The 15,777-nt window shown below is 42.4% G+C and overlaps 1 protein-coding gene across 1 annotated transcript in view; it reads right to left on the reverse strand.

Annotated features, from left to right (window-relative positions):
• The window catches only part of rnf17 (ring finger protein 17), a 209,787-nt gene that overhangs the window by 145,108 nt on the left and 48,902 nt on the right, over window positions 1-15,777 (reverse strand). The window contains exon 9 of the mRNA XM_068033701.1: window positions 10,697-10,802. Within this exon, the coding sequence (XP_067889802.1) occupies window positions 10,697-10,802 (106 nt within the window). The remainder of the gene's footprint in view (window positions 1-10,696; window positions 10,803-15,777) is intronic.

The raw sequence follows: 15,777 nt of genomic DNA on the forward strand, positions 1-15,777 counted from the left end.
CCATTCACTAAAACCTTGGAATTCAATGCATTCTCTGGTGGAAATGTTATGCATTTCCCCAGTAAAAGAATTTGGGTGGCTCCTGTATCCCCAAGTATAACTATAGATTTGCCTATAATAAAAACAAGAAATGTTGGAACCACTCAGCAGGTCTGGCAGCATCTGTGGAAAGAGAAGCAGAGTTAACGTTTCGGGTCAGTGACCCTTCTTCGGAACTGATTTGCCTGCCTCACTTGAGGGATAAGAGTCACTTTTCCTTCTAAAAAGAATTCCCTATAACGCTCAGGTATCTTATTCACAACCGCTGCGCTCAGTGGATTTTGTATTTAGCCTCACAGCTGCAGTCAGAGCTACAGCCTGATCTGTCGTACTCCCACTAGGGCGCCTTTCACTGCATTGGCTTTGTGTACCCCAATAGGTCCCATGGTTCACCCGCAACTTCCAGCATTCTGGACAACGGTGTCCCACCTCGTGACAATGGTAACACTTAGGCTTGTGGACCTCACTTCCACCCTCAGCACCTTCCCTTCTGGCCTGAGGAGATCATCCCAGGGCGTTCCCAGCTGTCCCTTCTTGTCCCCGGCTACTTGCCTTCCTTTCACCCTCCCACCTTCTATTCTTCTCGGTTTGTGGGGGTGGCAGATAAAGAGTTTGGGCTTATACACAAGCTCAAAATCATCAGCAATTTTCACTGCCTGTCTGGCCATTGAAACCTTCTGGTTCTCTACATGGGTTCTTACTAATGGAGGGAGTGAAATTTAAATTCTTCCAGGAGAATTAATTCCCTAAGGTTCTCATACATGGCCTCCATCTTTAGTGCCCATATCCAATGATCAAAATTAATTTGTTTTACCTCTCAAATTTTATACAGATCAGCCCAGACAATCTCCGGAGGTTCCAAAATTTCTGTCAGTAAGCTTCAAAGCCTAACTCATAAGCAGCGAGAATAGCCTTTTTGCCATCTCAATCTGCAGAAGCCTCCTCAGAAAGCATATACTTCATGAGCTCTGATCATCAACCTGTTTTGCACAAGTAACGTCTAGCTTTCGTTTGGCCACTTCATTTGATTGGCTATCTTTAAGTGAAAAATGCCTCAAAACCCGTTCCTCAAATGTCGGGAGGGCTTGTACAAATTTAAATGGCTCTCTCCTGGGTCCTGAGCTGAAGATAGATCTTTCCCCACCAGAATTTTCACTGGAGTCAAGACCACTGTTTTGACTTAGTTCCAGATTTCTAACTTTCTAACTCTTTCTTCTCTTTCTTCTCTTTCTTTTTGAAATTCTAGTTCAAGTTTTTTCATTGTCAGTTCTTTTTCAAGTTCAAGTTTTTTTCCTGCTCAAGTTTTCTCATTTCTATTTCTTTGTCAATTTCAAGCTGCCTCATCTGTAACCGAGTCTTAGCTAATTCAATGGCACTATCCTCTGGTTTGCTTTCTTCTTCCAATTTCAAATGGTGTGCTATTACTTCAATTAAGTCTGCTTTCTTAGCTCCTGCTTTTAACTCCGACACCAACAGGTCTGTCAAATCCTTTAGTTTAACCTTGGTTAGTTTCCTCAAATCAGTCAGGAATATATCCCCCTTCCCCCCAAAAAGTCACAGCAACTGTTGGACATTTCAGTGGTGTAACCTTTACTCTATTACACAAGAAACCAGGTCATGTGACAACCAGTACATGCTGTTGCCAAACTAGTTCTTTCAATGCCCTCTTAATTACCCTCTTGAAATAAAAACTAGTCCAACATTTATTCAGTTTGACTATCCTCAAAAAATATTTTCACAAAAAAACTGAATCACTTTCATAACAGCTCACAGAGTCGGAATCATCCAAAGATCTCTGCTCCCTACCTCAAACTGCTCTCTGATCATTCCTAGGCCTCGTCAGTTATCATAGAAATTTTATTCCCAGCTTTGCCAAGCCAGCATAACTCTTGTACAAACTTTTAAAAGGCACAGACAGTTCAGCCCAGCTGGACAAAGGATCACACCACAACTCTTACGAGTCTCAAATAGTCAATTATGCAAGCGATGTGCTTGCTGACGCCCAATCCCACTCAACCATTTCACCTGGAAATAGGAGCTACAGGCCAGAGTCCAACTGCTGTGCTGTGTCAAGAGCACATTGGGAGACTACGCTTATGCCTCGAAGATTCTGCAAGGAGTGGAAACCACATGCTCAGTATGGGAGTGTCACCTTCTAGCTAAGTTTTGGACTGTTCAACACTTCACATACAATACAGGCCTTCAACAAATAATCCTACATTTCCTGCACATGCCACTGAACTGGTTAATGAAGCCTGCAGACTCGCTGGTCTCCTCTGAGAGATTGAGTAAATGGACTTTATAATTACAGCAGCTGGAAATTGACATCACCCCCAAGTTGACGACACTGCTTCCACAGCTCCTGGCGTCCGAAGGTGACCCCCCCACAAATATCCGCTGCCCCTTACGGATTTCAATTTGCACCCCATTCTGCAGGGACCGCTTAAGGAGGCCCCAGACGTCTATGTCGACGGTTCCATTTTTCATATGCAAGGAACACCACACAAGGGGTATGCACAGATTCTACCAGACAAAAGTAATCAAAGAACATTACTCCCGACACTCCTCCCAGCTCGCTGAATGCTTGCTTTATTAACAGATGATAGGTCCATGAATATTTGGTCCGATAGTGCCTATGCCATCATTGTTGTACTAGCCCTTCCCCTGTACCACAAGAATGCCTACCAAACCTCAGTTGGCAAACTGTTGCCTCATGGGCCCTGGTTACAGAAGTTACGGGCAGCCCTACAAAACCATTCCCAGCCCTGCCCTGGCAAGATTGCAGATCACAAAAAAGGGCAAGTTCACAGCAACGGTAATTCAGAAGCCAATAGGGCAGCCAAAGAAGCTGCACTCTATGGCGAATGGGAATCTGATGGCATCGACCAATGTTGTCCCATTGCAGCTGCAAAACCCTTCGACGCTTGGTTCACTCCAGCAACAGTATGACCCCTACGCCAGTCATTGCCTGGCACGAACAGGAGAAATCACTGGTTGCCCCCTTGACCTGGGCAACCCAGTCATGTCTCAAGTAAGCTAACATGGTCCCATTGCTCATGTCTCAGCCCAGCCCAGATAAGCTTCCTGTGGTGTGCATTCTACCAGTGGTTGGTGAGGAGTTGTTTTTCCTCTTCCATTCCCACCTGACCAGGAGATACTACTCAGCAGAGTCCACCCAAGACAAGATCTTGGCCATGGCTTGGCAGCCCACAACAGAGAATGATGTCAATCTCTAAGTGTCCTGTTGTTTGCCATGCCTGCTGCAAAACCTGTACCTTCAAATCGACTTTATTGGCCCCTTGCACCCCCACAACCCGGGGCAATTACACATATGTCTTGGTTGTCATAGATCAATTTACCAAATTGATTGAAGCCTTCCCCTGCAGGCCAAACAATGCACTCACTGCTGCCAGAATTTTATTGTGAGGTGATCTGTAGGTGGGAACTACCACTAAAGGTAGATAGTAACTAAGGATCCCATTTTACTGGAATTTTTCCCCCAATTGCAAGAATCTTTGGGCATCCGCCATAGAGTATACGTCTTACATCTTCCACAATCTTCAGGGATAGTGGAGGGGGGAAACAGGACGCTGAAAACAATGCTTAAAGAACCATGTACAGATCACCCCACTTGATGGGCTAACATGCTGCCTAGATGTCTGATGACCATACAGTCCACACCCATTTCTTTCACCCCCACCCCCCCACCCCCATCATCACAAGAATCTCACCCTCAGTGGCACATTCCCCATGACATAGGGACCCTGGAACAAGATGTTCACGTATCCTTTTAGACTAAGGTTCACTAAACTGTGAGAAGAGTGTCCAGAAGTGGGGAGAAAAGCATATTAGACACAAGTATCTATACATGGGAATCTACTGTGTCACTACTAACACTCAATGAAACATGGAATGACATGGTGCCTCATCAGAGCCCACATTCTGCTTCAAACCCACTCAGATCAAAGTAGCATTTTGTTTCCTGTACCAGTCCGCAGTTTCACCTTTTAAGTTTGGGATGAAAGGGGAAGCATTAAAAGCTGCAGCTCAGTTTGTACACCTCCTATTACCTTAGTCTCTAAATGAATGAGGGAAGAAGCAATTAAAAGAAAGGGAAGATGCAATTAAAAGATTGGAGAAAGTCATTGGTGGGTGACCAAGCACAACGGAGGTCAACACCCTTGGGTGAGGACGTTGTCCCTGATTCTTTTACTCGGGCAAGTAATATTGATTGTGCTTGACATTTTTACTTTGCTTCATCTGAAATGTGTTACCAAAAGGCTTGCGCATCAAGGCCAAATGCTTAATGAAATTATATTAGGGGAAAAAGTTATTAATTGTGAGGACTTGTAGGAAATGTGGACTTTTTATATCTTTTTGTATTATGAAATTTATGTATTTTTATATACGTTTTGTATAAGCTTTTGTATATCAAACCATGACTGTGCTCTCATTCATGGGAAATAAGATACACTGTAATACACTTCAGGTGTAGAATTTTGCAAAAAATGGAGAAAACATGTGCTCAAAGTACGTAGGGCTTCATAGTGGTATTCTGCACATTTTTTTTTTAAGTGGTCACTGAGAAAACACTTAAAACTAGGAAATATAAATGAAACCCATTGCTCTCTTAGCATCAAGTTGTCTTAACATAAAATTAAAAGAACTTTGCAATTAATTAGGTCCACTGGTGCACACAAGGAAGCAAAACCTTTGAATATAAATTAAGTTATCCATTCAGTGACGAGATGACAAATTATGGTCTTATTAAAAAAAATCAGTTAGAGGTGCATGGCTCCAGATTGGGAGGGACTGATGCAGGCAGTAATCAAATTTGTTACACTTTGTCCAACATTTCAAAACTTGAACCAGTGTAAGATGCAAAATGTGCAAAAATTCTTTTGCCTCAAACTAACTAGGTCTTCGGTTTTTTTTCAATTAAGTGCTTTGGTTCACCATTTTTAATTTGAACAGATATAGTATTCATGCCCTTTTTCATTTTATCAAGATCAAAGAAATTTCAATTTTTAAACACTGGTCATTTGCTTGTCCCAGATCAACTTGCCCACGTTTAGTTTTTTTTAGTTTAGAGATACAGCACTGAAACAGGCCCTTCGGCCCACCGATTCTGTGCCGACCACCAACCACCCATTTTATACTAATCCTACACTAATTCCATATTCTTACCACATCCCCACCTGTCCCTATAACCTACCTATACTAGGGGTAATTTATAATGGCCAATTAACCTATCAACCTGCAAGTCTTTGGCATGTGGGAGGAAACCGGAGCACCCGGAGGAAACCCACGCAGACACAGGGAGAACTTGCAAACTCCTCACAGGCAGTACCCAGAATTGAACCCGGGTCGCTGGAGCTATGAGGCTGCGGTGCTAACCACTGCGCCACTCTGTGTAAATAGTATGCTACTTACATTGCTGCTTCATGATTATCTGTTCACCTGGATTAAATTCAGCAAGTAGGGCATGACTAACAAACTGAAGCTCAGGGCCTTTGTAAGGCATGTCACAAGTTGGGTGAGTGAGGGAGTTCAGTGATACGGGGAAGGAGGTGCTCCTTTGTCTCTTTACTTTTTCTGCCTTTTCAGCCTCCAGTATTTGGTTCTTACTTTGGTACGGGGAAGAAGCCTATTGGTGAGTAACTGGTAAGTTATTCTACTTATTCCGCTAACAATTAGTCTGTAAAATTAAGGTATTGCAGGGCAGCTCGACCAAGTGGGATGTGCCTCCGATGTTATGTGGGAACTTGTGGTCGCTGGGTCAAAATCCTGGAACTCTCTTCCTAACAGCACTGTTGGTGTACCTACACCCCAAGGACTGCAGCAGTTCAAGAAAGCAGTTCACCACCACCTTCTCAAGGGCAATTAGGGACGGGTAATAAATGCTGGCATAGCCAGTAAAGCCCACATCCCCTGAACGAATAAAAAAAAAGCATCCTTGACAAACATATCTGCAGGAAATGTCACCGGCTGCAGAAGCTAGAGTTCTGGGTTTCAGAACTTGAGCGGCGGCTGGAAACACTGTGATGCATCCACAAGACAGAACTACACAGATAGCACATTTAGGGAGGTGGTCACACCGCAGGCAGAGAGGGAATGGGTGACTGCCAGGCAGTCTAACAGAACCAGGCAGGTAGAGCAGGAGTCCCTCAAGTCGATCTTGCTTGCTAACCAGTTTTCTGGTTTGGATACTGGTGAGGGTGGTGGTTCCTCAGAGGAGTGCAGCAAGAGCCAAGTCCTCGGCACCATGGGTAGCTCAGTTGCACAGGAGTGGAGGAAGAAGAGCGTAAGGCCAATAGCAATGAGATTCGGGTTAGTCAGGGGAACAGACAGACGTTTCTGCAGCCACAGACATGACTCCAGGATGGTATGTTGCCTTCCTGGTGCCAGGGTCAAGGACGTCACAAAGTGGCTGCTGGGGGAGGGTGAACAGCCAGAGGTCATGGTCCACATGGATACCAATGATATAGGTGGTATGAGGTCCTGAAAGCAGAGTTTAGGGAGTTAGGAAATAAATTAAAAAGCAGGATCTCAAAAGCATTAATCTCAGGATTACTCCCAGTGCCATGTGCTATTGAGCATAGGAAAAAAAGGATAAGCAGTTGAACACGTGGCTGGAGAATTGGTGTAGGAGGGAGGGCATCAGATTTCTGAGGCATTGGGACCTGTTCTGGGGTAGGTGGGACTTGTACAAGATGGACGGGTTGCACCTTAGCAGGACCAGGACTAACATCCTCACAGGGAGATTTTCTAGTGCTGTTGGGGAGGGTTTAAACAAAAGTGGTAGGGTGTTGGGAACCTGAGAGGGAGCTCAGATTGGAGGGAAGCAAAACTGGTAATAGGAAGTAGAAAAGTAGTAAGCAAAATTGGAAGGCAGATGAAATGAAGGCAAACATCAAATAGAATCAGAATGAGGAATAATGTTAAGACAAAATTAAAGGCACTCTATCTGAATGTGTGCAGCATTCGCAACAAGGTAGATGGTTTGAAGGCACAAATAGAGGTAAATGGGTATGATTTAATTGCCATCACAGAGACGTGGTTTCAGGGTGACCAGGACTGGGAACTGAATATTCAGGGATATTCGTAATTTAAGAAGGATAGGCGGAAGGGAAAAGGAGATAAGGTAGCGCCATCAAATAAGGGACAAGATCAGTACATTAGAGAGAGGATCTTAGATCAAAGAAACAAGATGTAGAATCAGTTTGGTAGAACTAACAAACAGCAAGCGGCAGCATACATTGTTGGGAGTTGTTTATAGGCCACTAAACTGTAGTGGTAATGTTGGGCATGGTATAAATCAAGAAATTAGAGCTGCATGTAGCATGGGCAATACAGTAATAACGGACTACTTCAATTTCCATATAGACTGGGTAATCCTAATTAGCACGAATGCTGCGAAGGATGAATTCCTGGACTGTGTAAGAGATGGGTTTCCGGAGCAGTGTGTTGAGGAACCGACTAGAGATCAGGCTATTTTAGATTTATTATGGGATGAGAAACAGCTAATTAATAAGCTTAAATAAAAACAAGAAATGCTGGAATCACTCAGAAGGTCTGGCAGCATCTGTGGAAAGAGAAGCAGAGTTAACGTTTCGGGTCAGTGACCCTTCTTCGGAACTTGCTTTTAATTAATAAGCTTGCTGTCAAGGAACCACTAGGAAATAATGACCACAATATGATTGAATTTTACATTAAGTTTCAAAGAGATATAGTTCATTCTGAAACTAGGGTCTTAAATATGAACAAAGGAAACTATGAAAGTATGAGGGGCATAAAAACAAGAAACACTGGAATCACTCAGCAGGTCTGGCAGCATCTGTGGAGAGAGAAGCAGAGTTAACGTTTCAGGTCAGTGACCCTTCTTCAGAACTGGCAGTTGGCTATGCTGGATTGGGAAAATTCATCAAAAGATTTGATGGTAGAACAAACAATGGCTAGTATTTAAAGTATTATGTGGTTTACAACAAATATACATTCGTCTAAGACAAAAACCCAACAGGAAAGGTGAATCAACCGTGCCTAACAAAAGAAGTTAAAGATTGCATTATAATCAAAGCAGGTGACTTATAAGGTCACCAGAAAAAATGGTAAGCCCAAGAATTGGGAGCAATTTAGAATCCAACAAAGAAACTGAGGAAGAAAGGGAAAAGAGAATAGGAATGCAAGGTAGCGAGAAGCATAAAAACGGACTGCAAAAGCTTCTTTAGGTATGTGAAAAGGAAAAGATTAGCAGGACAAATGTGGGTCTATTAAAGGCGGAGTCAGGAGAATTTGTGGTTAAGATTGGGGAAATGGTGGCGAAACTAAACAATTACTTTGTGTCTATCTTCATGGAGGAAGACATAGAAAATCTCCCAGAAATACTAGGGAGCCAAGGGACTTGTAAAAATGAAGAACTGAAAGAAATTAGCATCAATAAAGTGGTAGTACTCAAAATTAATTGGATTGCAAGTTAATAAATCCCCGGGACCAGATGAGCAACCAGGAGATGGCTAGAGATAGTAGGTGCATTAGTGATTATCTTTCAGAATACTATAGATTCTAGAAGGGTTCCTGCAGACTGGAAAGTAGCAAATGTAACCTCACTATTTAAGAAGGGAGTGAGAGAGAAAATGGAGAACTACAGGCGTGTTAGTTTGATTTCAATAGTAGGGAAAATTACGAAGGATGAGATAACTGGACACTTGGAAAATATATGATTGGGCAGAGTCAACATGAATTTGTGAAAGGGAAATCATGTTTGACAAACCTGTTGGAGTTTTTTTTTTGAGGATGTTACTTGTAGCATAGATAAAGAAGAACCAGTGGATGTGGTGTATTTGGATTTTCAGAAGGCTTTTGATAAAGGTCTCACGTAGAAGGTTGGTTAAAAAAAAATGAGAGCACATGGGATAATATACTGCAATGGATTGAGAATTGGTTAACAGACAGACAGCAGAGATTAGGAATAAACAGGTCATTCTCAGGATGGCAGGCTGTTACTAGTAGGGTACAGCATCAGTGCTTGGGCCACAGCAGTTCACAATCTGTATAAATGATTTGGATCTGGGGATTAAATGTAATATTTCCAAATTTGCTGATGACACAAAACTAGGTGGGAATGCAAGTTGTGAGGAAGATGCAAGGAAGCTCCAAGGGGATTTGAACAGGCTAAGTGAATGGGCAACAACATGGCAGATGGAATATGTGAAAAGTGTGAAGTTACCGTATCTCCAACGCAGAAGTCCTCGAGCAGCCAACATCCCCAGCATATACACCCTACTGAGCCAGCAGCGCTTGAGATGGCTTGGCCATGTGAGCCACATGGAAGATGGCAGGATCCCAGAGGAAGCACTGTACAGCAAGCTCGTCACTGGTATCAGACCCACCAGTCGTCCATATCTCCGCTTTAAAGACGTCTGCAAATGCAACATGAAGTCCTGTGACACTGACCACAAGTCGTGGGAGTCAGTTGCCAGTGATCGCATGAGCTGGCGGGCAGCCATAAAGGTGGGGCTAAAGAGTGGCGAGTCAAAGAGACTTAGCAGTTGGCAGGAAAAAAATACAAGGAGAGAGCCAACTGTGTAACAGCCCCGACAACCAATTTTATCTGCAGCGCCTGTGGGAGAGTCTGTCACTCTAGAATTGGCCTTTATAGCCACTACAGGCGCTGCTCCACAAACCACTGACCGCCTCTAGGCGCTTACCCATTGTCTCTCGAGACAAGGAGGCCAAAGAGAAGAGAGGATCCACTTTGGTAGAAAAAACAGAAAGGCAGAGTCTTTCTTAAATGGTAACAAGTTGGGAAGTGTTGATGTCCAAAGGGACATGCGTGCCCTTGTTCATGTGTCACTATGAGCTAGTATGCAGGTAGAACAATCAATTAGAAAGGCAATTGTTATGTTGGCCTTCATTGCAAGGGGATTTGAGTACAGGAGTTAAGATGTACTGCTGCAAATGCATAAAGCCTTAGTGAGACTGCACCTAGAGTATGGTGTACAGTTTTAGTTTCCTTATCTAAGGAAGGATATACTTGCCATAGAAGGAGTGCACCGGAAGTTCACCAGACTAATCCCTGGGATAGCAGGATTGTCTTGTGAGGACAGATTGCAGAAACTGGGCCTGTATTCTCAAGAGTTTCGAAGATTGAAAGATGATCTCATGAAACTTACAAAATTCTTACAGGACATAACAGGTTGGATGTGGTTAGGATGTTTCCTCTGGCTGGCGAGTCTGGAGCCAGGAGACAGTCTCAGAATAACAGGCAGGCCATTTAAGAGATTAGGAGGAATTTCTTCACTCAGAGGGTGGTGAATCTGTGGAATTCTATACCCCAGAGGGCTGCGGAAGCTCAATCATTGAGTCTGTTCAAGATAGAAATCGATAGATTTTTGGATAGTAATGACAGAGAAATATGGGGATAGTGGGGAAAAATGGCATAGAGGTAGATGATCAGCCATGATGTTTGAATGGGGGAGCAGGCTTGACAGGCTGAATGGCCTACTCCTATTTCCTATGTTCCTAACTATCTTATTTATTTCTGTTCTGTTACAGGACAGATCTTTAGGCCTCAATGCCTTCTATCAATTACAAGACATCAGTGAACAGAAAGTCAAACAATCTCTGCCTAGAGATCAACATTTTGTTAATTACATACCACTTTCAGCTCTAAATAATCTTGACGTTCCTTATGAATAGCTGTCAACTTTGGACATACAATGCTATTCCCATGTTCATCATTCTGTGTCACTAGTTTGGAGAAGCTGTTTAACATACAAATGAAATAAACAAGTTTAAACACAATTCTACAGTCAACCAACAGCCATTGCATTTAATCAATGATCTTGTTACATGTCATGTCTCTGAAGAGAACCAATTTATTTCTATTGTGTTCTTTAAAATGGTCTTGTTAGCATTTCTCAACCAATTACAAGAGAAGCTTCAAATCTCCGAATATTTTTCCCAAATATATTCAGAAAATTTGTAAAGGTACATTGCAGTACAATTCACATATAGCAGTTGTGAAATACAGATCAATTTGGTTAATACAATACTTTGCACTCTTTTTCTTTGGCCTCCTTATCTCGAGAGACAATGGGTAAATGCCTGCACTCTAGGTTGCCTCATTTCACATACAATGCAGATTGTATTTGCATTTACATTAAATTAAATATTTTCTGGTAATGTTATTAGCCAGAGGGATTTTACAATGGTTCCAACCCCTCAGTGCAGTAGGGGAAGAGGGCCCTAAACTGTCGTCTTTTCCCATTGTTATGATTCTGTAGTTTTGTTTTCCCCGAGAAGAATGCAGTGTGCCTTTAAGGCTGGAAAGCAGCAGTAATGCTAGGCAAGAAGCTCCAGAAACGGAGTCAAAGAATGCATTCTCATTGCCCCTGATACAGACACTCAGAGACTGAGGATCAGGAGATACATTGTTGCCAATTGACAATTGAAACTAGTTGAAAAAAAAACTCTTTCAAAAGCCAGTTAACAGACAGTTGGACCAGCATATACTGAAGGAAAAGAGAGCTCTCTCTCAGTTTATTTAAACTCCATTTATTATACTCTCAGAATTCTGATGCCAAGCCAGATTAATTTCTTCAAAGAAAATAATCAATTCTTTGAACTACTGAACTGTAAAAGTTGAAATTAATCGCCAGAAAAAGAGCATCAATTCAACTGCTGAACTAGACTACGGACCATTCTACTGTGGAAGAACCTTTCTTCTCCCTCCATCAGATGGCTGTGTGGACTTCAAGCAACCTTGGACTATTCCACATTGGAAGATTTCACTTCAGCAAGAGCGTAAATATGCAAGGGCACTAATTTTTCTATTTTTAACGTTGTTTATATCTTAGTAGTGCTTAAGAATTTAGATTTTTTAATTAAACGTTAACTTGTTGATCTAAAGACACCTGGTTTGGCTAGCCTCATTCAGCATTTAATAGATGGTACAATTTGGCTGGGTCTTTCTTTAATTTGGAAAGTTTAAAATGATACGTTAAGCGATCTGTGCAGGGGCGGGACTGAATCAATGGTGCATTTCTCCCACCACAATCAGAATCGTATATTTTGATTGGGAGCTTTGACTTGAGGGGTCAGTCATAACACCATTGCTTCTTAACTCCTTGTAGAGAATAAGAAACAGGATAAAGAATAGGCCATTTGGTCCCTCAAGCCTACACCACCATTAAGAATCATCATGGCTGATCTTTTACTTCAGCTATGCCTTCTCACACTATCCCCATATCCCTAGCATCCAAAACTCTATCTGACTTGAATATACTCAACAACTGAGCATCCAGAGTTCTCTGCAGTAGAGAATTCCAAAGGTTCACAACCCTTTGAGTAAGTTTCTCCTCATCTCAGTCCTAAATGATCAACACCTTATTCTGAGACTGTGACCCTTATTTCTAGACTCCCCAGCCAGGGGGAACATCCTCCCAGCATCTATCCTAACAAGCCTCTTTTGAGTTTTGCATTTTTCAACAAGATCACTTCATTATTCTAAACTCTGCTCAATCTTTACTAATAGGACAATCCCCTCATCCCAAGAATCAGTCTGGTAAAACCTCTAGTGCATTCCTTCCAAGGCTAGTATATCCATCTTTTGGTAGAACTGTACACAGTACTCCAGGTGTAGTCTTACTAAAGCTCTATTTAATAGTATGACTTCTTCACTCTTTACTCCAATCCTTGTAATAAAGACTAACATACCATTTGATTTCCTAATTGCTTGCTGTACCTCATGTTAACTTTGTGTACAAGGACACCTAGATCCTTCTGAACACCAACATTTGCCACTCTCACCATTTAAAATGTTACTTTCCTATTTTTCCCTACCAAAGCAGAAAACCAGATTTAGATTAGAGATACAGCACTGAAACAGGCCCTTCGGCCCACCGAATCTGTGCCGACCATCAACCACCCATTTATACTAATCCTACACTAATCCCATATTCCTACCTATACTAGTGACAATTTATAATGGCCAATTTACCTACCAACCTGCAAGTCTTTTGGCTTGTGGGAGGAAACCGGAGCGCCCGGAGAAAACCCACGCAGACACAGGGAGAAATTGCAAACTCCACACAGGCAGTACCCAGAATCAAACCTGGGTCCCTGGAGCTGTGAGGCTGCAGTGCTAACCACTGCGCCGCCCGATTTCTCACATTGTACTCCATCTGCCTCATTCCTGCTCACCTGTCCAAACCCTTTTGCAACTTCTTTGGGTCCTCCTCACTGCTTATTTTCCCACCTAGTTTTATATCAGCAGCAGACTTGGATACATTTAACTCAGCCCCCTCATCCACATCACTGATATGGATTGTAAATAGTGAGGCCCAAGCACTGATCCTTGTGGTACCCCACTAGTCATAGTCTGCCAGCCCAAAGGTTTCCTATTTATTCCTAGTTTATTTTCTGTCTCTTAACCAATCCTCAATCCATGCCAATATATTTCCCACAATCCCATGAGCCCTTATTATATATGTGGTAACCTCTTGTACGGCATTTCATCAGATGCTTTTTGACAATCCAAATACACTACATCCACTGGTTTCCCCTTCATCTACACTGCTAGTTACAACCTCAAAAGCATCGAACATCTGTCAAACACTATTTCCCTTTTATACACCTGTGTTGATTCTGTCTAATCATGATTCTTTCAGTGCTCCATTACCACATCCCCAATAATGGATTCCAACACTTTCCCTACTGCTGTCAGGTTATCTGGCCTATAGTTCCTAGTTCTCACCCTTTCCTTCCTCCCCCACCCTACCCCAATTTTTTGAATAGCAGGATTAAGTATGCTAAGTGCAAACCCACAGGGACAGTTCCAGAATCTAGAGAATTCTGCAAAATCAAAACTAATGCATCCACTCTCTGTAGCTACCTCTTTTAAAACCCAAGAATGTAGACCATCAGATCCAGGGGAATTGTTGGCTTTTAGTCCCATTAATTTCTCCAGTACTATTTCTTTAATAGTAATACCCTCAAGTTCCTCATTTTCACCAGCCCTTTGGTTCCCCACTTCTTCCAGAATGTTTAACGTGTCTTCCATTGTGATGATAGACACAATAGGATAGAAATTCGTCTCAGGTGGTTGCACAATACAGGAGGCATTGGATCAGCAGCGCCTGATATTCAAGTTCCACTGCAATCAATGGAATTAAATATCAGGAGCTGTGCATAATGGGCAGCCAATCCAATACAGCTTGTTTTGTGTTGCTGCCCAAGATGAATTTCTACCCCAAAGTATTGTATGTCATTTTTTATTCTCAGTTTCTCCTGTCTCTGCCTCCAAGGGACCCATTTACTTTCACTAATCTCTTCCTTGTTACATACCAATAGAAGCTTTTAGAATCTGCTTTTATGTCTCTAGCTTGTTTACTTTCATATCCTATTTTCTCTTCACTAATTTCTTCGTCATCAATTGCTGAATTTTATCATCCCAGTCCTCAGGCTTCCTATTCTTTTTGACAACGTAATAAGCCTCTCCCTTTAATCCAATACTATCTTTAAATTCTGTCAACCACGGTTAAAACACTTTTAATGGAGGTTATTTATTCCCTAGGGGATTATATAATGGTGGTGAATTATGAATCAATTCTTCAAATGACTGCCATTGCCAACCTACCATATCTTTTTATCTGGCTTCTTGATCCACCTTAGCCCTTTCGCCCCTCAATTATGCAGTTTGCTTTGTTTAAATTTAAGGTCCTAGTTTTGAGCTCAACTAAATCACTCAAACTCAATTTAGAAATTCCATCATATTATGATCACTCTTCCCCAGAAGCTTTTACTACAGGAATATTAACCTGGTGTCATTGCACTATACTAGATCCAAAATATCCTGTTCCTTAGTTGGTGCTTTGACATACTGATCTACATAACTATCTTGAATGCAGTCCATGAACTTGTCTTCCACTATCACTGCTAATGGGTGACTGTCTCTTCCGAACAATCATCTTGGACAGTGTACAATGGCGACGAGACATTGGGTACGCATGAAGAATTTGACAGGAAGAGCCCTTACCACCAAGCTACATCTTGGTGCTTGTTTGAAAGTTCTGGTGATAAGGCATTCTGCCAAATGACTGGTTCCTGCAGTCACAGGATAGGATCCACTATCCCTTCTTCCTGCATGACCTCCAGGATGTTATGTGCAGACCTGTTCTCTCCTCTGTCTTGTTCATTTAGTGCATCAAACCTTTTGCTAAGTCATCAGAAAGGTGACAATGTAAGGCAGCAGAGGTGCTCAGGGCAAGGCCGCCCTGTACATGGATGATATTGTCATCTTCTGTTTGGATCAGTCAGTCTGCAAATTGATGAGCATCTGCGACCAGTTGAAATTTGCCTTGGGAGGCAGAATAAATGGCCGCAAAAGTGAGGCTGTTTTTTTGGGATCTGCGCCGATTGATCCTTTATCCACTTCACAGTCATGTTAGACTACCTGAAGATGTTGGGAATACAATTGAGAGAGGCCTAGGAGGAGCATATAGTTGAAGTAAAGCAGAAATGGAGAATGAGAGAGATGCTCCCTCTCGATTGCAGGCAAGAACCTGGTCATCAAGTGCTCTTCCTGGTACTTTAAGTAGTGCAGATCTGGGCGGTACCTCACGGCTTCGCCATCACAGTCACCCAAGCCACCTTCCACTTTATCTGGAGATCGAAAAAGGACAAGGTACAAATCTTCAAATAAAGGAGGGGGAAAACATACTCAACGTTGTCCTCATC

This window comes from Heterodontus francisci, chromosome 6 (genome assembly GCF_036365525.1).
Source record: "Heterodontus francisci isolate sHetFra1 chromosome 6, sHetFra1.hap1, whole genome shotgun sequence".
In the NCBI taxonomy this organism is placed as follows: domain Eukaryota; kingdom Metazoa; phylum Chordata; class Chondrichthyes; order Heterodontiformes; family Heterodontidae; genus Heterodontus; species Heterodontus francisci.